Source organism: Pichia membranifaciens (genome assembly GCF_001661235.1).
Source record: "Pichia membranifaciens NRRL Y-2026 unplaced genomic scaffold PICMEscaffold_1, whole genome shotgun sequence".
Classification (NCBI taxonomy): domain Eukaryota; kingdom Fungi; phylum Ascomycota; class Pichiomycetes; order Pichiales; family Pichiaceae; genus Pichia; species Pichia membranifaciens.
In genome coordinates, this window is record NW_017566982.1 from 2,213,458 (window position 1) to 2,235,123 (window position 21,666).

The 21,666-nt window shown below is 49.5% G+C and overlaps 14 protein-coding genes across 14 annotated transcripts; 5 read left to right on the forward strand and 9 right to left on the reverse strand.

Annotated features, from left to right (window-relative positions):
- Positions 1-162: 162 nt before the first annotated feature.
- Positions 163-612, forward strand: PICMEDRAFT_70898 (hypothetical protein; the record flags this gene model as incomplete). Its single annotated transcript, XM_019163766.1, has 1 exon — positions 163-612. One exon carries the CDS (start codon positions 163-165, stop codon positions 610-612), a length of 450 nt encoding a protein of 149 aa, XP_019020462.1.
- A 680-nt stretch (positions 613-1,292) lies between these two features.
- On the forward strand, positions 1,293-2,453 carry PICMEDRAFT_70899 (hypothetical protein; the record flags this gene model as incomplete). The annotated part of the gene is made up of 1 exon (XM_019163767.1): positions 1,293-2,453. One exon carries the CDS (start codon positions 1,293-1,295, stop codon positions 2,451-2,453), a length of 1,161 nt encoding a protein of 386 aa, XP_019020463.1.
- Positions 2,454-2,487: 34 nt separating this feature from the next.
- Positions 2,488-3,829, reverse strand: PICMEDRAFT_100392 (hypothetical protein). The gene has a single exon (XM_019159617.1). It carries the CDS (start codon positions 3,698-3,700, stop codon positions 2,579-2,581), a length of 1,122 nt encoding a protein of 373 aa, XP_019020464.1. The 5' UTR covers positions 3,701-3,829; the 3' UTR covers positions 2,488-2,578.
- A 256-nt stretch (positions 3,830-4,085) lies between these two features.
- PICMEDRAFT_29144 (hypothetical protein) lies at positions 4,086-5,498 on the reverse strand (the record flags this gene model as incomplete). Its single annotated transcript, XM_019162575.1, has 1 exon — positions 4,086-5,498. The coding sequence occupies one exon, from the start codon at positions 5,496-5,498 to the stop codon at positions 4,086-4,088; it is 1,413 nt and encodes a 470-aa protein (XP_019020465.1).
- A 460-nt stretch (positions 5,499-5,958) lies between these two features.
- Positions 5,959-6,714, reverse strand: PICMEDRAFT_70902 (hypothetical protein; the record flags this gene model as incomplete). Its single annotated transcript, XM_019163768.1, has 2 exons — positions 5,959-6,366; positions 6,670-6,714. 2 exons carry the CDS (start codon positions 6,712-6,714, stop codon positions 5,959-5,961), a joined length of 453 nt encoding a protein of 150 aa, XP_019020466.1.
- Positions 6,715-7,200: 486 nt separating this feature from the next.
- PICMEDRAFT_14819 (hypothetical protein) lies at positions 7,201-8,554 on the forward strand. The gene is made up of 2 exons (XM_019160547.1): positions 7,201-7,286; positions 7,627-8,554. The coding sequence occupies exons 1-2, from the start codon at positions 7,283-7,285 to the stop codon at positions 8,214-8,216; spliced, it is 594 nt and encodes a 197-aa protein (XP_019020467.1). The 5' UTR covers positions 7,201-7,282; the 3' UTR covers positions 8,217-8,554.
- On the reverse strand, positions 8,346-8,870 carry PICMEDRAFT_14821 (hypothetical protein). The gene has a single exon (XM_019160548.1). The coding sequence runs from the start codon at positions 8,819-8,821 to the stop codon at positions 8,495-8,497; it is 327 nt and encodes a 108-aa protein (XP_019020468.1). The 5' UTR covers positions 8,822-8,870; the 3' UTR covers positions 8,346-8,494.
- Positions 8,871-9,269: 399 nt separating this feature from the next.
- PICMEDRAFT_14824 (hypothetical protein) lies at positions 9,270-12,009 on the reverse strand. Its single transcript, XM_019160550.1, has one exon. It carries the CDS (start codon positions 11,841-11,843, stop codon positions 9,357-9,359), a length of 2,487 nt encoding a protein of 828 aa, XP_019020469.1. The 5' UTR covers positions 11,844-12,009; the 3' UTR covers positions 9,270-9,356.
- Positions 12,010-12,426: 417 nt separating this feature from the next.
- On the reverse strand, positions 12,427-14,198 carry PICMEDRAFT_14825 (hypothetical protein). Its single transcript, XM_019160551.1, has one exon. The coding sequence runs from the start codon at positions 14,138-14,140 to the stop codon at positions 12,470-12,472; it is 1,671 nt and encodes a 556-aa protein (XP_019020470.1). The 5' UTR covers positions 14,141-14,198; the 3' UTR covers positions 12,427-12,469.
- A 607-nt stretch (positions 14,199-14,805) lies between these two features.
- Positions 14,806-17,795, reverse strand: PICMEDRAFT_14826 (hypothetical protein). The gene has a single exon (XM_019160552.1). It carries the CDS (start codon positions 17,465-17,467, stop codon positions 15,266-15,268), a length of 2,202 nt encoding a protein of 733 aa, XP_019020471.1. The 5' UTR covers positions 17,468-17,795; the 3' UTR covers positions 14,806-15,265.
- Positions 17,796-17,923: 128 nt separating this feature from the next.
- On the reverse strand, positions 17,924-18,482 carry PICMEDRAFT_14827 (hypothetical protein). The gene has a single exon (XM_019160553.1). The coding sequence runs from the start codon at positions 18,342-18,344 to the stop codon at positions 17,976-17,978; it is 369 nt and encodes a 122-aa protein (XP_019020472.1). The 5' UTR covers positions 18,345-18,482; the 3' UTR covers positions 17,924-17,975.
- A 463-nt stretch (positions 18,483-18,945) lies between these two features.
- PICMEDRAFT_14828 (hypothetical protein) lies at positions 18,946-19,446 on the forward strand. Its single transcript, XM_019160554.1, has one exon. It carries the CDS (start codon positions 18,985-18,987, stop codon positions 19,378-19,380), a length of 396 nt encoding a protein of 131 aa, XP_019020473.1. The 5' UTR covers positions 18,946-18,984; the 3' UTR covers positions 19,381-19,446.
- Positions 19,447-19,717: 271 nt separating this feature from the next.
- PICMEDRAFT_29142 (hypothetical protein) lies at positions 19,718-20,524 on the forward strand (the record flags this gene model as incomplete). The annotated part of the gene is made up of 1 exon (XM_019162574.1): positions 19,718-20,524. One exon carries the CDS (start codon positions 19,718-19,720, stop codon positions 20,522-20,524), a length of 807 nt encoding a protein of 268 aa, XP_019020474.1.
- Positions 20,525-20,627: 103 nt separating this feature from the next.
- Positions 20,628-21,545, reverse strand: PICMEDRAFT_57414 (hypothetical protein; the record flags this gene model as incomplete). Its single annotated transcript, XM_019163234.1, has 2 exons — positions 20,628-20,741; positions 20,775-21,545. The coding sequence occupies 2 exons, from the start codon at positions 21,543-21,545 to the stop codon at positions 20,628-20,630; spliced, it is 885 nt and encodes a 294-aa protein (XP_019020475.1).
- Positions 21,546-21,666: the final 121 nt, after the last annotated feature.

The window sequence follows — 21,666 nt, forward strand, 5'->3', positions numbered from 1 at the left end:
TTCCTACTGCGAACGACACCGCAGGCACCCTGTTTTCTCAGCTCTGCACACCCGCCACCACGCCCCGTGCTGCTCCCACCCACTATCGCTAAGACGCCGTCCCGCCGAAACCTTTTGCTACCTATCTAACGCCGTCACCGACACAGCACACACCCCCCACACATGTCCGTGACACAAGAAACACTAGAGTCGTCCGACCTCATCAACTGGACCATATTCCAGGAGCTCCTCCTGATGGACGAGGACGAGGAGGGCTTCGCCCTGTCGCTCGTGGAGACGTTTGTCCAGCAGGCAAACGACACGTTCAAGGAGATCGAGCAGTTGCTCGGCGAGCAGTCCGCCAAGACCGAGGACAACTTGAGAAAGCTCTCGTCGCTCGGCCACTACCTCAAGGGCTCCGCCGCCGCCTTGGGCTTGCAGAAGGTGCAGAACGAGTGCGAGCGGATCCAGAACTACGGCAAGATGGAGGTCTTCGACAACGACCCGCTGGCCGCCGCCGCCAGGACCCCGCAAGACTGGTTTGCTTGCTGCGCCGAGGCCTACACCCAGGCCGGCCGCTACTTCATCGAGAGCAAGGACTTGCTGAGCGGCTTCTTCCAGGCCAGCCTGTAGACCCGCCCGCCCTCCACATCCGCTCTGTAGCACTCCACACTCTCCCTACGTAATAACTAATTCGATCTGTGTTTACTATAAATGCGCTTACACCTCTATACATCCAGCCGGCCGCAGCCGCCGCCACCCTCGTCTACTCCGAAGGCCCGGATGCCGTGCCCTTAAAGTTGTTCTCGATGAACGAGTACGCCAAGATCAGGCCCATGGAGACCATTCCCAGATACACCGTCAACGTGTTGAGCTCGCTGTCGCTAATCATCGTTTCTTCTCTGCAGCCACGCTTGTCTCTCTCCCTCTCTATCCTCCAGCCCTCTCCCCTTCTTCCTTTCCACCCCTTCTTCTGTCTGATTCTCTTGTTCAACAAACATGACACGCAGACATCTCTCCCGGTTACCCAGATATCTCGTTTTTTGGGCCGATCGACCCACCCGCCTTTTTTCCGCCTTTTTTCCGCCCCAGCCCCCCCAGAATCTGGCGCTCCCTTCCGGCCGGAACGGCATACCGCTTCCGATTAGCACGAAACGTGTCTTCGGGGAACACCCCCCGGCCGAAGGTTGGTGAAAAGTTTTGCGGACGAAACGACGGGTTGGTTGGAGGGGGTTTGTTTGGGTGTGTTAGGTAGAGAATATTACCAGCAGTCCCGCTACAACAACCAGTACCCTGACACAGCACTCCACACCATGTCCGCCAGAAAGCTCACGTTCATCCCAGGCCCTATCGAGTTCTCGGACAATGTCCTTGCAGCCATGTCCACGCCTTCGCAGGCACACACCTCGCCTGAGTTCGTCAAGGTGTTCCAGTCGGTGCTGGTGAAAACCAGAAAGATGTTCTGCTCCGCTGCAGCATCGAAGTCGCAACCGTTTGTGATCTCCGGGTCGGGCACGCTCGGGTGGGACTTGTGCGGATCCAACCTGGTGAACCACAGCGACAAGGTCCTGGTCTTGTCGACCGGGTTCTTCTCCGACCAGTTCGCCAACTGCCTGAAGATCTACTCCGACAGCGTCGACGTCTTGGAGGCACCGGAGTTCGGCGCCTCCGTCGACTTCAAGCAGCTCGAGTCGAAGCTCGCTGCCACCGCGTACGACGTCATCACCATCACGCAGACAGACACCTCGTCGGGCGTCTTGACCGACGTCGAGGCCGTCTCCAAGGTCGTCAAGAAGATCTCGCCTAAGACGCTCATTGTCGTCGACGCAGTCTGCGCCACCGCGTGCGAAACCTTGAAGTTCGACGACTGGGGCATCGACTACGTCTTGACCGCCTCCCAGAAGGCCGTCGGTGTTCCTTCCGGCTTGTCCATCTCCATCGCCTCCAGCAGAGCCATGGAGAAGGCTCTACAGAGACCAAAGCCCTCCTCCTTCTTCGCCGACATGAAGAGATGGGCCCCAATCATGCAGGCCTACGAGAGCGGCAAGGGCGCCTACTTCGCCACCCCGGCCGTCCAGTTGATCCACGCTCTGAACGTGTCCCTCGACGAGTTGCTCGCCGCTGACACCCAGACCATCGACGCTAGAGTCGCCGCTCACAAGGCCGCCTCCGACGCCTTCAAGGACAAGCTCGTCAACGAGTTGGGCCTCAAGCTCGTGCCGGTCTCCAGAGACGTCGCCGCCCACGGTCTCTCCGTCGTCTACTACCCAGAAAACGTCGAGGGTGCTGCTCTCTTGTCCAAGATGGCCGCCAACGGCTTCACTATTGCTTCCGGTATTTACAAGGAATACAAGGACAAGTACTTCAGAATCGGTCACATGGGTGTCAGCGCAGTTGGCGAAAGAAAGCAAGAATTGAACGAATGTTTCGAAGCTTTGAAACTCTCTTTGTCCGAATTGGGTTACCAAAAATAGACACCCCTTGATCTCTCTTTTTTCCTTTTGCGTTTACTCTCCCTCTCCATTTCATTCTTAGATTAAAAAAGTAGTACCTTATTATTATTTAGATCTGAAAACATTTACTAGCTACTACCCTGCATCTATTTGCTCGCTCCTTGTATCAACAATTGCTGCATATTGCCAACATTCGGCAGGTTATTCTGTTTCAAGTAATCCACCAACTGGCCCAAGGTAAAATCCGGGTATTTTGACAAAAACTCAGAGAGCCGAATTTGAAACTCGGAGAGTAGCTGCGGGAACTTCGCCATCCCACGTGTCACAAGCATCAATAGCATCGCCGTACGGTATGGGTTCTTGCATGCAGGCATCGAGTTCTGTATGGCCTGCTCTAGATGATCTACATACGTCAAGTAGGGTAAGAAGTTATTGCTGTCAGTCAAGTGTTCGTTTGCTCCGGAGTTTTCAATCAAAATATCAATCAAAAGCTTCAACTGGAAGGATATATTCTGATTCCTCTCAATTAAAAGTAAAACATCGTATGTCGAGTTCAATGGGTCCATGCAAGAGTCTCGCACATACACATTGGAAATGCAGTAGTCGAGTATCCATTCTTTGAAGACCCTGTCCATTTTATCGAAAAATCTTATGTAGTCTTTTGGCCTGAGGTAATCACTATTTGAGTACATTCTCCACGACATCGGAACTGGCTCGCCCTGTTGTCTTTTCATTGTCAAAAGGTTGGCAAGAAAGTTATACCTGGACGATTTCACCATCTTCACAAGCTCTTTTCTTAAAAATTTGTGGGAGAAATGGTTGTAGAATCTGAATCCAAATTCAGCTTCTAATTCTTTCGCATCTACTTCCATAGGAGCAAGAATTTTATCATAATTGTCATCCGATAGTTGAAGAGCATTCAAATCTGATTCGGTCACCGTGGCGCAATTTTTATCGATGAATCTGATACAGTTTTGTAGAAAGCTGACGTCGCTAGGAACGTCTTCAAACTCCCAATATCCACCTTGTTTTGGACGTGTATATCTTATTCTCAAGGAAAGTAGATTTTTCAAGCTCTCAACGTCGTTGGGCAACGGATCCGCGTGATCCCCAGTGGTTAATGGGCTATTATTATCGGAAACCATTTTTATTGAGAAGTTGTTACCTATCTGCAAAGCTTTTACGGTAGGATCTATTCCGTGTTGCTGGCTTTTGTTGATATCCAACATCCGCATTTGCGAATTGAGACTATCCGCAAAACCATCCATTATACCATGTATTTTGATCAGCTTATTTGCTTTATGTAAATTAACAAAGAATTTTCAATTGACCCTCCAAACTTTGATATTAAAAGACCAATCTTTTGTAAATGCACCGATATCTTCTCGTTCTGGTGTAAAGATAGGGAAGGAACAAAGAGAATACTCTCGCGAAAAATGTTTTATTTGTAACTTGGTTAAATTATTATCAAAGCGTTGAGACCGATTTATATAGAAAATATAGAAAAATAAGAGTATTATGTACGTATGTATCAGAGGAAAGGAGAAAAGAGAAAAAAACAATTGAAGTAAAGTAAAATTCAGTAAGTGCGTTGGGAAAAAATGAAATCCTGTTGAATGAGATCAAATTTCCAGTTAATGAGTTATGCCACGCTTAGGTGGATAATGGGAAGTCGCCAGCCCAAGCGTAGACTTCGGTCTTCAAAGAAGCCAACTCTGGAGAGCCTTCAGCAATCTTCTTCTTGAAATCCTTCAACTTGTTGGCCTCGATAGGCAACTCGCTTTGAACCTTCTTTGCGTATTTGACAGTAGCGTCGATGTAGTTGGCAATCTTGACAAAGTCTTCCTCGGAAGCACCTCTGGTGGTCATAGCTGGAGCACCAATTCTGACACCACCTGGGACCAAGGCAGACTTATCACCTGGGATGGAGTTCTTGTTCAAGGCGATGTTGATCTTTTCACAAACGGCTTCGACTCTGGCACCGTCGATACCCTTGTCCTTCAAGGAGACCAAAACCATGTGGGAGTCGGTACCGTTGGAGACAAGAGTGTAGCCCAACTTCTTGAACTCGACTTCCAAGGCCTTAGCGTTCTTCAACACTTGTTCTTGGTATTCTCTGAACTCTGGGGTGGCAGCTTGCTTCAAGGCAGTGGCCAAGGCAGAGATGGTGTGGTTGTGTGGACCACCTTGGTGACCTGGGAAGACAGAGAAGTTAATTGGGTTTTCCAAGTCGTAGTAGATCTCCTTACCGGTCTTAGGGTTGACGGATCTGACGCCCTTTCTGTAGAAAATCATGGCACCTCTTGGACCTCTCAAGGACTTGTGGGTGGTGGTGGTGACAATGTCAGCGTATTCGAATGGAGATGGAATGACGCCGGCAGCAATCAAACCGGAGATGTGGGCCATGTCGACAACCAAGTAGGCGCCGACCTTGTCGGCGATTTCTCTCATTCTCTTGTAGTCGATCAATCTGCAGTAGGCAGAGGTACCGGCGACCAAGACCTTTGGTCTGAACAAAACGGCGGTTTTCTCCAACATGTCGTAGTCAATCAAGCCGGTGCTCAAGTCGACTCTGTAAGGCATGGTTTCGAAGTAGGTAGACACAGCAGAGATCTTTCTGGTGTCGGTCTGGTAACCGTGGGACAAGTGGCCACCATGGGGCAAGTCGAGACCCATCAATCTGTCGTGTGGCTTCATGATGGCTTGGTAGACCTGCAAGTTGGCTGGAGAGCCTGACAAGGATTGGACGTTGACGCCCCACTTCTCCGGGTCCAAGTGGAAGGCCTTCAAGGCTCTGGCTTGGCACAACAACTCGATTCTGTCGATGTGCTCGTTACCACCGTAGTATCTGGCGCCAGGGTAACCTTCGGAGTACTTGTTGCACATTGGGGTTCCCAAGGCGTCGAAGACGGCGGTGGACGTGAAATTTTCGGAGGCAATCAAGTCGATGGAGTGCTTTTGTCTGTCGATTTCGTCCTCGATGATCTGGGCAACCTCAGGGTCGGTTTCCTTCAAGTGGCCAGAGACCATAGCTCTGTGGGAGGCGGAAAGGGTGTCGTGGACCATTGTGTGCAGCTGAGTGGTTTGTGTGTGTATGTAAACGTGCAGTGTGATCTGTTTTGAGGGGAGCAGAGCAGTGTACCGTACTCTAGCACGGCGCCAGGAAGAAACCGCTTCTGCAAAAGGTGCCAAAGCCTGTGTATAAATACGCTTCTGACATGTGCCCAGGGCCGTCTGCGATGGAAAAAAAAAAAAGTTGTGTCACCCCGAGGCGGTAGTAATTACCCAATTTAAATTTGCACCTTGGCGGGAGAAGTCAAAGTAAGCGGGAAGAGAGGCCAGACAGTCACGTGGAGGCCGGCACGGAATGGTGGAACAGCTCCAGCTCAAGCTGCAGGCCCAAGAGACGACGAGGGGGCAGGAAGGAGAGGATGCAGGACAGGTATTAGGAGAACTGATTACTTTATATAGTTAGTACAGCAGTATAAGAAGTCTGTATAGATAGAGGACAAGTACACAAGGATTCTTAACGGTAGGATTTTTGGAATCTGGCTCTTGCACCACGACCACCGAACTTCTTTGGTTCCATTCTTCTGGCGTCGGCAATCAACAAGGTTCTGTCGTAGGCGGCGAAGACCTTCTTCAACTCGTTCTTGGAGGCCTCGTCGACGTACTTGGCGGTGTAGGCAATCAAACCCTTGGCAAGAGCTTGTCTGATGGCGTAGACCTGGGAGACGTGACCACCACCGGAGACCTTGATTCTGATGTCCAAGCCGGCAAACTTGTCCAAGCCGACCAATAACAATGGCTCGTAAACTTTGTGTCTGAGGATTTCTGGTTCAACAAGGGTGATTGGGCAACCGTTGACCTTGATCAAACCTTTGCCTTGTTTGACGTGGGCAACGGCGGTTGCGTTCTTCTTCTTACCAAATGTCTGTGGGAAAAGCGGGGGCGGGGTGTTAGTATAATGCTGGTGGTGCGGTGGTGGGTGTGGAAAAACAGGGAGAGCTGGTCCTGGCGGTGCCCTGGCTCCTGGTCCGGCTCCTGGTCCGGCTCCTCATGCTGATATGTGCCCTTCTCCGTCTGGCGGCCCCGTTCAACCGTGCAGCAGCGGCACGCTTGTCCGGGACCCTCTTCGGTGGCGTGCAGGCCCCCCAGCTCTGCAGCTCTGCTCCTGTCTTTTCACTCTCTTTGACGGCCCTCAACGGGAACGTCCAGCGCTGGCGCAGTAACGTACTTGGACAGATGGGATAACAGTCTTCTTGGCGTCGACGGCAGACATGATCTTGTGTGTTACTGGTGGAAGCACTTCAGAACCTCTCTCCCTATCTTATCCCGTGTCCTGCTGTTCCTCAAGTCTGTGAACACACCGTCCTTTCTGTGAAAACCGTGCCAGTACCCTCTCCCTCCTGCTCTCGCCAGCGCCCCACCCTCACGCCCTCTACACTATACCGGATCCGCACCTTCTGCCCGATTTTTTTTTTCTCCAGACTCCGCGGCCGCCTGTGCGTGCGGTGCGCGGGTGGGCTCATTGTGACTGGTTTTGCGTCTCCGTAGACGTGCGGTGCGCGGGGTTCAGGCCTGCGCTCGCGCCTCGCCCGCGGCCGGAGAGCGCCAGCGGCAGAGCAGCGAGACGGCCAGGCAGGAGGGCAGGCACACGGGGAGGGAGACAGCGTTCTCTCACACACACGGAGGAGGAGTGTGTCTCTGGTCGGAGGGTGTGCAGCGGCAGAGAGGCCGATTTGACGGTTTTGTGCAAAAGACTAGGTGAAGATCTAGCGGGTGTAGGGGTCAGAAAAGTCAGAAAAGAAACAGAACGATCAAGGAGTAATCTACCAGAAACATTCACAATGGGTATGTACAGCCAGTGTCAGAAGGAGACGGCGTGGCAGCCAGAGAAAAGAGAGACGGAGACGGAAAAAATTTCACGAGGAAGAGTAGCAGCCGAAGACCAGAGTAGCACAGACGGCGATGACACCATGAAAGGCAGCTGAAGCAAGGCCTGCGAGAAAACGCCGCTTGCGAAGAAAGGAAGCCATGAAGATGGAGACAAGATGGACGCACGCAAGAAGGAAGACGACCCGCCAGGCTGCTGCGCTCTCAGAACGCCCCCGTCACCACAAGAGCCTCCCACAACGAGCAAACCACTAACACGACACCTTTTTCCCCCCTTCCCCCTCCCCCCCTCATACAGCTATCCACAAGAACCTCCCAATTCTTAAGAACCACTTCAGAAAGCACTGGCAAGAAAGAGTCAGAGTCCACTTGGACCAAGCCGGTAAGAAGGCCTCCAGAAGATCTGCCAGAGCCGCCAAGTCCGCCAAGGTTGCTCCAAAGCCAGTCGACTTGTTGAGACCTGTCGTCAGATGCCCAACTATCAAATACAACAGAAAGGTCAGAGCTGGTAGAGGTTTCACCGTCGCGGAATTGAAGGCCGTCGGCTACTCTCCAAAATACGCCAGAACCATTGGCATTGCTGTCGACCCAAGAAGAGTCAACAGATCCACCGAGTCCTACGAAACCAACGTCTCCAGACTCCAGAAATACAAGGACTCCTTGATCATCTTCGACAAGAGCACCAAGCCTTCCGGTGAACAAGTCTCCATTGCTGCTGCTTTCCCAGTTGAGCAATTCGCCCCAGAGTCTGCTCCAAGAGCCGTTGTTGTTCCAGAAGAAACCGCTTACAGAACCTTAAGATTGGCCAGATCCGAAAAGAGATACAAGGGTGTTAGAGCTAAGAGAGCTGCTGAAAGAGCCGAAGCTGAAGCCGACAAGAAGAAATAAGCATGATGCCTATTAATCCCCTGGTTTTATATATATAATTATCACCACATTAATATCATACTATAGTCTTAAATAACGTCTTTCACTTTACTCTACCGGTTTTACAATAAAAATATCTAATAAAATCTAAATCTTGTCTGGCCGTAGTGGAATCAGAAGTTCAAGGTTGAATTAAATTATACATACCCAAAGGAAAAGAAAACAAAGTAGGAGCAACGGAGTCGGCCCTATGTTACTATATAGCTCTTATATACCCTTTTGCTGTTGGCTGGACACATTTAATCGAACAAACCGAAACCCATGTCGTCGTCGGATTCCTCCTTGGCTTCTTCTTCTTCTTCGGCAGCAGCCTCTTCAGCGCCAGCAGCACCAGAAGCACCGGCAACGGCACCTGCTGCAGGAGCAGAGGAGACGTTGAAGTTCACCAACAAGGAAGACAAGTCCTTACCTTCCAAAGCCTTGGCGAAGATTTGGCCCCAGATGCCGTCGATCTCGATGTTGGCACCAGCAACCAACTTGTTCAAGTTCTCAGTGGAGACCTCCAAGTCGGAGTCAGCCAAGATGATGGCAGCGTAAGCTAAGGCGGTTTCAGTAGCAGCAGACATTTTCGTGTTCTATGGTTGTAACTGTAGTGTACCTGGAATAATCACTCTTTAAGCAAATCAAGTTGCAGACTAGTTCCTTGTCTTTCGTAAACCAGGAAAAAGCGGGCAAGCAACTATTCTCCTTCTCGACGCCGTCCAGAACCACCCTTCTCTTCACCGCCATCTTCCTCTCCTCCCCTACTCCCGTTGCAGTCTGCCGTCGTTTCCCTCCTCCTCCTGCCGCCTGCCTGCCTGCCTGTTCCACCGCTCGCTCTCCCTCACTCTCCCTCGCTATCTCGGCTTTCCCACGTCTCTGGCGTCTTTTTTCGCCGCTGAAATTTTTTTCTCCTCGGCGGTGAAAAATTTGACTAGCCCTCGAGGGTTTCTGGGGGAAAGCACGTGACAAACGAGAGGGTTTGGAGCCATGGGGCGGCGAGCGGCGGCGAGGGGCAGCATGGAAGACCGGCATGGGAGTTTCCGCATTGGGTAGTTGGTATTGTAGTGTTACACAGTGTACATAGATAAATAGAGATTGAAAGAGGGTCGACAGAGGGTCTCAGACCATGGCTGCGGCAAAAGCAGCAACGGCAGGGAGAATTAGAGCAGCGCTGTCAGCACCAAGCGATGGGGCAGCGTTGTGGAAGGTAGAGGCAGTGCTGATGGAAACAGAGGAACCGGAAGTGGCGGACCTGGCAGAGCTAGCAGAGGTGACAGAGCTGGCGGATCTGGCAGAGCTTGCAGAGGTTGCAGAGGTTTCCACGGTCTTGATGCTAGAGCTAGGAGCAGCACTGGTTGGAGGTGTTGGTTTCGAAGCAGTGGAGCTGGAGCTGGTGGAGCTGCTGCCGGAAGCAGCAGTGGTCACTGAACAAGGTGCAGTGACCGTGATGGTGGTGCCGGCTGAAACGGTGGTGTAGGTGGTGTAAGAGCCTTTTGCGGAAGTGGAGCTCTCCGGACATGGCGCAGTGACCGTGATAGTGGCGCCGTTTGAAACGGTGGTGTAGGTGGTCAACGCAGTAGAGCCGGTGCTGGTCTTGGTGCATCTTTCACATGGCTCGGTGACGGTGGTGGTGACACCGTCCACCACGGTGGTGTGGATGGTGTTGGAGACAGAGGAAGAGTCAGAGATAGTGGTCGATTCTGGCCCCTGTGCCGAAGAAGAGGAGGAGATTGAAGATGGTAGGACAGAAGAAGCAGCGGAAGACGAGGTCGACGAGGTCAAGGTTGAAGAGGAAGAGGACGAAGAGGATGGTGCAGATGACGCAGCGGAAGATGGAGTTGCAGTGGTCAATGACGATGATGATGATGATGATGATGATGATGATGGTGAGGCTGATGGCGAGGATGATGAGGATGATGAGGATGCTGGGGTTGATGATAATACTGGGGATGATGAGGAGGATGAGGAGGATGATGATCCTGCAGGAACAGAGCTTCCCGATGACTCGGTCTTGGCCGATGAGGACACAGAAGACTTGGTCGATTCGGAGGAGGAAACAGGAGCAGAGCTCGAAATCAAACGAGACGATGATGGGGAAGAGGAGGAAGAAGCAGAAGAACAGCTTTGATCATGTGGGAGCGTTGGGAGCTTAATGTGGAACATCAAAGTCTGAGTGTCCACGTCAATACCTGAATCGAATGTAATTTTACCGTAGTTCAAGAAACCGTCGGTGGTCTTGTAATCGTTATCACTGATGAGCAACAAGAAGTACTCGTCGGTGGTGCATTGCACTGGAATTAGGGTCATTCCCTCCCACTTCTCATTGATCAAATGGTCGTCATCAGCTCCACCATTGTGAACATTGAACTTGGCCAGTTCGGTATCATCCAGCAAGTCGATAAAAGAATAGTGCGTGGCTGGGGTGATGTCAGAGTTCAAAACCCCCTTGCCCGTGGCAATTTGTGCTCCGGCGTCATCGTACTTACCAACAATGTTCTCAGCGTCCGTCAATGACCAGAAGTCCACATGCTTGAAAATAGCCTTTGTACCATCTTCACCTCCACGTCCCAAATCAGAGTCTCTTGGCAAGGCCATGATCAAGTTCTCATTCACTATACGCATCTCAGATTGAGAAGCAGTCTTAGTTTTGCCATTTTCTTCATATGTTGGTAAGACAACAACATATTCACCAACGAGGGTAGCGGGTGAGCTGCTTATATCATACTTGAGCAATCTATCGTTCATTCTTGATTTGGACTTATCACCACCATCCTGAACGGTAGCAGATTGAAGCAACGTAAATAGGTACTTACCATCAGGAGTAATGTCCATACCTTCATAACCATGATTACCAGTTCTACCATCATCGTTAGGAGTGACACTGTAATATGGGTCGGTCCATAATGTATCATCCGAGGAAAAGAATAGTTTCCCGTTCACGTGTGGAAGAAGAGCTTCTGGTGCCTCAATGTAATCGATCATTTTCCCTGTAGAATCAAACTTGATAAGAGAAGGACCGTATTCGTCACCAATCCAAAACCCATTCTCAATATTACCATCAATGAAAGTGAGCGATTCAGAATCAAGAGAAAGACGGGTTGTAGTGGTAGATGAGTTCATGTAACTTCCCCAACCATCACCGTGATAGGTAACTGCAGGAACTTGGTTACCATTGAAAGTCACAGTGGTGTTTGAGTCAAGACCAGAAAGATACTGGCCGTTAAAATCGGTCAACAAGATCGTGTCCTCATATGTCCAAACTATGTTGTCGGATGAAGAGGAGTTCTTTGGAGTGAAATCGACATTGAACTTATGAATTCTTGAGAAAGTGTTGACAGTACCATCAACATTCATACCTCTGTCTGGCAACCCCCATGCTGTGAAGTGGTAGACACCTTTAGAATCAACTTTAAGTGATGAACGTTCAATCTGAACAGAAGAACCTGGTGCAATTGTCTCCTGGTACTTGTCAACAGCATTAGATGGAATTCTACCAAAGCCTACCAAACCAAACGATTCGTAAGTGCTACCTTCGATATCAACACTAACAAGGCCCATGGCCTTGGCAAGTAATGCCAAGAAAACGATTTTAACGAGTGAGTTCATGATTTAGCGGATGTACTCTGGTTCTCTTGTCTTGCTTTGATGATGGTTGATAGCCTGAAAAAAACTCTCATTTCGTTGAATTAACCGGTTACAAAATATGACAATTTGGCATTCGTACGTTTACTTATAGGCGAATTTGTCACATCAACCGTTTAGGTTCTATAAACAAGTATATGTTTGTTTTGGTTTGAAAGAACCACATTAACGACAACTTGAACTCTTTCCCCGGAAAACCCGACATTTTCGGCCGTTTGTTGCCAAAACAAAACCGCGTCAGGGGGCACGTGGACGGACCATATTTTTGTCTTATCTGTTGATCCGCATTGTTTCTCCGTGAAATTTCCATTGAATCACTGGACACAAATGCGGTACTACCCGTTACTATCGAACCGGCTTCCCCGAACACTCTATGTCGGACAACAAGCTTTGCATTTCGAGATAGGCACGTTCCGCCCCATGTGACGAATATATTCATTCCTCAATCGTAATTGGCTTACAACAAATGTTCGTTCCGAATTCTTTGAAATAAATCGTTAAACTTGTTAAAACTAGAAATCTATTATAAAACAATAAGACTTACAATGGTTGCTGCCTTTTTCAGCGTTTCTGCATAACGTACCCACCAGCTAAATAACTTTCAATGGGAACTTGAAAACACAATATTTTTTTGATTTTTTCATGGAAACATGAAAATGGACCATGTAGAATTGATTGACCAAGCAACTCTCAAACGTAGGTACTAAACAGATTGTGCTATTAGAAATTTGTTTCGAGCCCATTGCAAGTGGAAACTTGACGCATGCTTTATAAACGTTATTTTTCTCGTCAAACTTCCATTTGTTTTGTAAATTGATCGTCTCACTCAAAAATTCGAACTTTGGAACATATGCTTCCTTTGCAGAAAGCTTGCTTAAAGAGTTCACACTATTGTAGAACGGGCGAGGAACTGGCACTTTTCCAACCAACTGTTTTAGTTCTATGAGATATGAATCAAATTGACGTCGAATATTTGGAAGGGTATATTGTAGCAACTGCTCGTCCATTAAGAACTCACCGTCTATTGAAACTGGTATTGGGAATGTGGAATAAATATTCATTGCCTTTAGCGTCGAATCGACCGTTAAGCTTTGAGGTAATTCCGGCTTAAATGCTAATCTATTGTCCGGTATAAATGTAAGATCTAAATCCACAAAGCAATGTTCTTGATTGATTTGCTTCAGACTATGCAAAGATCTGATAGTATCTAGACTTGTAGAGCTATCGGAACTTAGAGATTTGATAGGAACACTGTGATTTCTGCCGTTATCAATTGCCCGCAAAGGGAGCAATTCTGGTCCGCCACCGGACTTTGAAGACAAATTAGAATGCGAATGCTTTTCTTTTAATGCAAAACTTTTTACGGAATGAATAGAACTGTCTCTTGACATTGACGCCTTAATTATAACCTCACCTCCAGACCTACCAAACAAATCTTTCCCCAACTTCATTGAATCATAATGGAGATAATTATCAGAGTCACTTCTTACGATTTCTTCATGAAAATTGGTGGAGCTAGGAAATTGTGTAAGCTTTTTTGATTCATCCACTTCTAAAGATGCAACAATTTCATCTTGCTCTCGTCTATTGACAATGCCTCCTTCTATCAACTGCTTTTTAGTTTTCAGTTCTTGGAGTGTTTTGATGACAAAATTCTCAAAATGCGTCAGTTGTTCGTAAGTTCTGATATTCCTGCTAATTAGATGATTGCAGCCGATAACTGATTCTGAGAGATTTACTGTTGCTTGGTAATCACTGGCATCTACTCTGAAGTGGTAATTTTCGTTTTTGAGAACCACGAATGGACTATTGTTGCTCTTTGGCATCTTACGTATGAACTTTTCAGCGACATCATGTCTGCCAATCATCTGAACGCGAATAAAGTATGATATTGACTGGCCTTTTAATGCCATATCATTAACCTTGATGGGACTTCCATACACTTCCTCGCACCTTTTGTATCCCAAAATAGGATCTATTTCTAAGTTTTCGTCCAAAGTACCTAAACTATCTTCATCAAATCCAAATGAAGGCAAAAGGTGCATATGTTCTTGGAGTTGGTCAGGACATGTAGTATCTAGTAAGGAAAATGGCAACTTGAAAGTGAAAAACTTTTTGTGGATATATCCTGGTATAATAGATCTGTGTTCGTCAAAGCCAATAAATGTGTTATCGGAACTATCTTTTTGTAACGTACCATTTGTACCATATGCTGTCACCGGGATATGGCCAGCATGATAGCAGGCGTTTAAGTCATACATTTTTAAAAATGTTCTACTTATGATTTTTCTGTCAATTGATTTCAGCCCACCTGCTGGAGTTTTGAGTTCGCCTTCTAGGGATACTAACATCATTTCAAATGATATTGGCATATCCACGTTTGATTTGATGGTGGCATAACCTGTTACTAAATCTCCCGGTTTATATTGGGTTAACGGGCTTTCTTTCTCGAAGACTTTCCCCACCATTGGTTGTCGTTTGGTTAGGACTATTCTAATGTCAACGGGGGCGTCCACCAAGGGTAGTTTATCTGTGTTATTGAGTAATATCAAGTTGGGATTTTCAGTAGGATCAACAAACCGATTAGGATCTATCGGCCTGATGGACCGTATAGTATTTATTTCTGAAGCATACTCTGGTAAATCATTTTCAATAGATTCTTCGGTTTCATCGTAAAGAGTTCGATTGAACATATAGTTGTGCATTTGGAAAGAGGGTAAGATGTCTTCAAGAATAGATCTCTGACTTTCAATATCATCACTCACGCTCGAGGATTTCCGGCGACTGCTGCTATTGGCGGCATTGCTCAAAGTTCTCTGACCGGTCGACGGCACTTGGTTTTTCATGATACTGATTGTTGAAAAATTAATGAACGGTACTTCCTGCACGATTGAATGGCCCTGTGTCTTCGTTGCTGCTTTGTATATGAAATGAATATTATCAATCTATTTACTTGGGAATAAATAAATAAAAGTTACTAAATATACTATGTACCAGTTTATAATGAGTCAGTGTCGGTGTAAGCAAATTATACTATCATATGCGGTCGTAAGAAATTGAAGAAAGTGAAAAATAAGCTTCTACTTCCGGGGTACGAAAACAGATCCAAGTTGAATCACAGGTGGAAGTGTTTGATAAGATGGAGCAGGGTAATGCTCGTCTATTAAAAAATCTTCGCTTGTCCTGATAGTGTATAGTGCATAACCTTTATCACTCCGTCCATGTGTCATCGTCGCCGACAATTTTACGGAGAGTGGGCCCAAGTCTTTTTCTGCACCCAGCTAATACGGTCCGCGGCCGGAATTACCCGTTGGGGCAATTCGAGGCCAGCTGCGCGCTTTATCGGGGAACAGAAACGGTTGAGCTCCTTCGTGACCCCCCTCTCGTCACACAACATGGACCGGAAACTTCATGTTCATTTTTGCCCTGGCCTTTTTTATCGACACCTCCACATCCACAGCATAGAGCCTTGATAGCAAGCATTGCTGGAAGCCTGGAACGACGCAATAAGATGAGATTTTCTCCATGTTCTTCGAGTCGAAAACCAACGGTATGCCGAACTCGCATTCATAAATGTTGCGTTCTTTATTGAATTTCCATTGGTTATGCAAATCAATAGTCTGTGTTTCAAACAGCCTCTTGACTACTTGTTCCGAGACGTGTAGCTTGGCGAGTCCGTTGACCTTGTTATACATACTTCTGGCCAGCCCGGAGTCGAGGTCCTTCAAAACATCGACTAATTCTTGATAATAGAAGGAGAATTTCTTTTTCAGATTCTGCAAGTTTTCAGGTTCCAATCCTCCGTTAAAAAGGTACTTGTTATCAAAGGTCACTGGAATCGGGTATGGCGATTGGATGTTGTAGACTCTCAGGCTAGGAGAAAAGGTGATGGTTGATGGTAAATTGGGCTTGGTGTTTCTTTTCAAATCGGGATTTTTGAAGGAGAGATAGATATACAAACGTTCAGGCGCAGATGTAACGGGCCTCAGACCACTAACTGAGTCGCTTGAGGTAGTAGGCGATAGAGTTAGGGAGCGCAGAGAAGTGAATGAGGATGAGTTAGAGTTGAGCTGGTTTTGTGTATTCAACGACAAAGAGGAGTTTGATTTTGAGCTTGGTTTGCTACTCGCGTGTTTCAACTGTTTAGGTTTAATGGCCCTCAACTGCGAGTTTCGGTTCATGCTTAATCGCACTGTCATATCGCCCTCAACTTTACTGAAAAAATCTTTGACCAGTTTTACTGTTTTCACACGACTGAACCCTTCACCGTCAGACATTGAGGTTTTCGTATCCGACAACAAGGGCACCAATTCCGCACGGTATAACTGCTGGCTTTTTTTGTTATTTGACATATTGGAAAAGATAATTTCATCCTGTTTCCTTGGGTCAGTAATACCTATCTTCTTCAAATTTTTGCGCTCAACTATTTCATGCAACTTGTCTGTGATCATATTTTCAGTCATCTTCAGCTGCTGGGTAGTTGAGATATCGCTCAAGGAATCATCTGCAGAATATTCGTCCGTATTGGAAGATGTGTCGACTCTGAAGTTGTATTCAACGTTTTTCAAAAAAATGAAATCGTACTCATGTTTCGTATCGTTCGTGTAAAACTTTTTGTAAAAGTCCAATTTTCTTCCGATGAACTGCACACTAATATAGTATGATACCGACTGGCCATCGGCGGCATAGTCATTTGTTTTGATGGGCGATCCATATCTGTCCAATCTGCCGTAGCCCAAGAAGGGGTCGACTTTGATGTATTTTGCCAGGCCCTTGAAAGCGCTTTTGTCGACACCAAAAGAAGGCGGCAACTTAAGGTGGGATGGCAACTGGTCAAAGCACGAGGTATCTAAAAGGTAGTGGGGCAACTTGAAGGCGAAGAACTTCTTATGTTTTATCTTTGGGGTGATGACCCGGTCATTGTCGAAGCCTATGAGCGACTTGTCGAGCTCATCCATCCGTGTCTGCAACGAAACTCCCTGGGAAGCCAAATCGATGCATCCATAATGAAAGCATGCACTGAGGTCGTACGTCTTCAGAAACTTCTTCTTTATCAACTCCTCAGGCTTGTGCGGGTGTGGGATAGTCAACTCACCCTCAAGCGAGACCAAAAACATTTCAAAGGGAATGGCATCGTCTGACTTGTTTTCAATGGTGATGTATCCGCAAACGACCTCGCCCGGTCTGTACTGTCTCAAGGGGTTCTCCCTCTCCTGTTTGGACCCTAGTCTGGGGACCGTTTTCGTCAACACGACCTGGACCGTAAGCGGGAGGTCGATTTTCTGGAACTTTTCGAGGTTGTTCAAGAGGAGCAAGTTGGGGTTTTTCGTCGGGTCGACAAAGTTGTTGAGATCCCGTGGCGCTATGTTGGACGTGGTGCTCGGGACGTTCATGTCCTCGTAGCTGGGCGGGTTGCCCGACGAGCTGATGTTCTCAGTGTCGTAGATGGTTCTATTGAACATGTAGTTGTGCATCTCGAAGGAGGGGAGCACGTCCTCGAGCAAGGTCACCTCCTCCCCGTCTACGGCCTCTCCGTTGGTCTGCTGTGCATCCAGTGGTACCGTTGCTGGGACAGTAACTTGCGACATCGTTTCCAAAATGCCTGGCTCTCGACTGGTATCTATCTCTGCGATGGTTAACGCAGTCAAACGTGCAGCGGTACGCGATATCAGGCGTTTCTCGGCGTTCGATACGCAGCAAAGTAGTCGGTGGCAGTCCGATCCGGTGCTGCACACCCTCTGGCCCCGCTCTCCGGCTGCTGCTGCTGCCTGTGTTTGACAAATTGGCCACACGCTGTCTGGAGTTTGACACAATCCGGTTTCCTTTAAAGCCCTGTGCGGGTGCCCGCAACGGCAGTCGCGACGCAGCCAATGCCGTTGCAGAGGCTGGCCCGGCGGTTGCAGCCCGAGAACGCTGGGCAGAGAGAGTTCGGTCTAGGTGTACGTCTGTTCAGAAGAGTATATATAGTCGAGAATGCGATGTGGACACATCGGAGATACACAGATACACAGGGGCGGCGGCCACAGGCCGCCACCACCGCGGGTGGCGCCGCAGTCGCAGACAGCGGGCCGCAGGCCCGCTAAAGCTGTTGGCCCGCTATAGCTGGCCGAGGGTCTTCAAGCCGACGTAGAAGAAACGGCCGTAGGACTCTTCGCCGGTGGCCTTGAAGGTGATGGTGCAGCCCTTCTTGAAATAGAGGGTGTCTCCCTTCTTCGGGGTGACGGTGGTGCCCTCCTCGTCGGTGATGGTCATGTCTCCCTTCGAGTCGAGGCAGATCTTCATCTCGTCGTATGGGTAGGTGTACACCAAAGGCTCGCCTGGGATCACCTTGAAGAAGCCCGAGGTGAGGGTGTGCTCTGGGTCGGTGTCCTTGGAGGTGAGGATGTCGCCGAGGTAGGCGGACTCGGAGATCTTAGGAGGGAGGACGTCGTACGCTTCCGCGGTAGGCTTGAATTCCATAGGCATGTTGGCAGGTGGGTGGGCTGGTGTGGGGTGGGGTGTGTGTGTGTGTGCGGGAGACTCCAGGACAGACCAACCCCCTCCCCGTCCGGCTCAAACACATCCCAGAGGTGGGAAACGGCTGCTCTTAAATTCCACACCTCTGCCGCAGAATCCGCCTCCCCGCAGTCCTGCTGTTTCCCCGTTCCACGCATTCTTTGTCCCCTTCCGTACCCCTATACCACTGCCGGACCTTCCTTTCCGCTGCTGCCCCCGTCCTCGAGTCCCTCTTTCCCCTGCCGGGCCTCGTCCCCGCCCCGAAAACGGCTTGCCGTCCCGCGACTGCCCTTTTGGGCAGTCCTATCCGGCGCTTATCGTGGGTTCCCCCGCGCTGAGCCCCCCGCCGGGGGATGGCTCCGGATCGGATACCCGCTTTGGGCTGCCAAGAGAGAGTCCGGCGAAGCACAGGGTGCCCGCTGACGAGGGGCGGTTCTGTGTCTGGAAGCGGACACAGTTTCCCCCGGGCAGAGACGGTATATAAGAGGCGGGGGGCCCGACTCCCGTGGCATGGAGGTTGGTGGACGGGGTGTGCTCTGCTGCTCCCCTTGGACCAGGAACCAAGGAACCCCACCGACCCGCAACCGCACACACCCCCCTCCGAACAACAATGCCTTTATTCTTCAAGCCAGGCGCTGAGAGCTACTACGCCAACTCCCCTCCAGCCATCCCTTCGCCAGGGAACAACTCGTGGTTGGGCGACTGCCTCAACTCGGACGCACCAAAGGACAAGGTGTTGTCCTCGGGCTTCTACAAGCAGGGCTCCGGCGAGGCCCTCGTCTACAAGTACGACTACGAGGAGATGAAGGTCAACGTTGAGGTGCACGGCAAGTTCACGGTCAGCGACGAGACCGGCTCCTCCTACGAGGTCACCCCGGGCTCCATCTTCTACTTCCCCGACGGCTGCACCATCACCTTCAAGGTCGAGGGCACCGACGAGGTTCCAGAGGAGGAGGCCTACGCCCTCAACTGGTTCTGCGGCTTGAGACCAGCAGACTCCGCTTGATGCGCCTGCTGCTCTTTCTATGTACAAACAGATAGACTCCTCTACATACTCTAAATAATCAAACAGTACGTCTACTTTACTGCCTTCCAGCCGGGACGCGCGCTGACGTAATCCGCAAATCGCCCTCTGCCGGGCTGTCTTTTTTTTTCCTCTGCCTGCCCTACAGGGAAAAGCTTCTTTTCTCCCAGAGTACCACCACTCGATGCTGGCCAGGACCCCGCTGGAGGGTCTGCAAAAGGCTCTGCTTTCCCTACATGGCCAGCACAGAAAGACAGCGTGCAGAGAGAAAACACCGCCCCCCGCCACGATGGACCCGCCCGACTCCCCAGAGGAGAAGATGAAGAACGGCGTCTTGTCGTTGACACACATAGCGAGACTCAAGTGCATCAATAATGCGCACATCATCAACGACGTCGGAACGACGCCGTACCACTTGATCGAGCCGGTGTTGCTGAAGAAGACGGCGAAGTCGCTGCGGCAGATCGAGTCTGTGTCGCCGCAGATCATCGCAGACTCGGAACCGCTCTGGAAGTCGTTGGTGAAGCGAGACTTCCCCGACCGGCCCGTGAACCAGACGGTGCTCAGAAGCGGCAAGAAGGTGAACGTGTCCTCGCGGAGCCTCTACGACAAGTACTTCTCCGAACGAGAGGCGCAGCGGCAGAACGCCACGAACAACATCAAGCAGATTGTGCGGAACTTGAACGAAGTGAAAAACAGGAACAAGGTGAAGGCCGTCAACAAGGTGTTCGCCTCCAACAAGCCACGGCTGGCGCACAACAGGCCCGCGTCGAACCAGCAGCACCCCTTCAAGAGCAGCCTCTTGCAGAAGGCAAGGGTGGCGAACAAACAGCGGGTACGAAACTTCTCCCAGGCGAAAAACAGCAACCTCCGAATACCGAACAGCAAAATAGACCTGGTCAAGATAGGCACCGCCCACAGAAACATCGTCAGGAACGACCTCAGGAACAGCCCCGGTGCAGGCAGGCCTTCCGATGTGACCACGGGAGGGAGCAAACGACGCACAGACCTCTCGGCTGCCGCCGCCCCCACCGGGCCCGATGTGAAGAGACAAAAGATCAGCGACTCCAGTCGAGAGAAGTCCAAGAAGTCGAATACGTACATCTACGCTAGAGGGGTGAATTGAGGTGAATACCGGAACGGATACCGGGTGTCCGTTTCCGATGGGTAAATTCTGTTTAATATATATGTAAAAAAAACACGACATGGTGGTAGTTCCGTGTCACGTTTCAGCTTTTCTGCTTCTTCAAAACTCTATCAAGGGCCGACTCGGTCCTGCGTTTTTTGTAGGCCTCTACGCCCTGTTTCACATTGCTGACCTTCTCGGGGTTCGACGTCCAATCCTTGTTTTCCAGCTCGTTGTCGATGAGGCTTACCTCCCCACCCACAGAGATCGTCTGTTTGTACGACTTTATCCTCAGTCTGCCGTTTAGCAACACCTTCAAGCTCCAGTCCTGAAACATCATGCTGCATCTGTTGGAGTCGACACCGAGCATCTTCAAGAGCGGCATCGCGTTGTTGTAGTTTCGTAGCTGGAACGGCCTGTCCACAGAACACCCGCTCGAGCAGATCATCCCCCGATTTCGGCTCGCCCGTATGATCTGTTTTGTGTTCGATATAACCTGTGCTCTGCTTTTGTTGCTTAGAAAATCTGTGTATTTTATCTCGAACATCATGCCCTTGTCGATTGCCGAGCATAAGGTCTTGTGCTTCATGAAACAAGGTAGTCTCTCGAGTAGGTTGAACGAGATGATGTCTATCTCCAAATTCGAAATGGCAGATTGGAACGACTTTTCCGTTATCGGCTCCACTGCGACAATATCAAAGACCTGCTGGAACTTCGCCACGTACTGGCATTGCGTCGGATCGTCCACTCTCACCGTGATTCTCGTGTACAGCTTCAATCTCGTCCGGAACTCCTTGAAATCTCGGTCTATGTTGATCGGGTTCAACTCGTTCAAGTCGTTGGGCAGTTTCGTCTTGTTGTTTTTGCTGGTTGCGGTTATCGGCCTGAAATTGAGAGCAACATGGGTATATCCGAGCTGTTCTGCGACGTTGAGGGTGTTTTTCACCTCATTGAGCTGTCCCCTCGTGATCTGTTCGTTGAAATTTTGCACGGGGAAAACAATATTCAAGTCGCATAGCATCCTCAGTGGTTCTTGGACGGTTTCCCACCTCAAAGCTTACTAATATCCCGTTCCCTGACAGCACTCGGAGCCTGTCTCTACCGTTGTTTCTTCATGTCAGCAAGTGCAGAAAAATTTTAGA

What these genes read in the sequence shown, in the direction of transcription:
- PICMEDRAFT_14821 (XM_019160548.1), bottom strand. Translation starts at nt 8,821, where the DNA reads ATGTCTGCTGCTACTGAAACCGCCTTAGCTTACGCTGCCATCATCTTG.
- PICMEDRAFT_14826 (XM_019160552.1), bottom strand. Translation starts at nt 17,467, where the DNA reads ATGTCGCAAGTTACTGTCCCAGCAACGGTACCACTGGATGCACAGCAG.
- PICMEDRAFT_14828 (XM_019160554.1), top strand. Translation starts at nt 18,985, where the DNA reads ATGCCTTTATTCTTCAAGCCAGGCGCTGAGAGCTACTACGCCAACTCC.
- PICMEDRAFT_14824 (XM_019160550.1), bottom strand. Translation starts at nt 11,843, where the DNA reads ATGAACTCACTCGTTAAAATCGTTTTCTTGGCATTACTTGCCAAGGCC.
- PICMEDRAFT_14827 (XM_019160553.1), bottom strand. Translation starts at nt 18,344, where the DNA reads ATGCCTATGGAATTCAAGCCTACCGCGGAAGCGTACGACGTCCTCCCT.
- PICMEDRAFT_14825 (XM_019160551.1), bottom strand. Translation starts at nt 14,140, where the DNA reads ATGTATGACTTAAACGCCTGCTATCATGCTGGCCATATCCCGGTGACA.
- PICMEDRAFT_100392 (XM_019159617.1), bottom strand. Translation starts at nt 3,700, where the DNA reads ATGGATGGTTTTGCGGATAGTCTCAATTCGCAAATGCGGATGTTGGAT.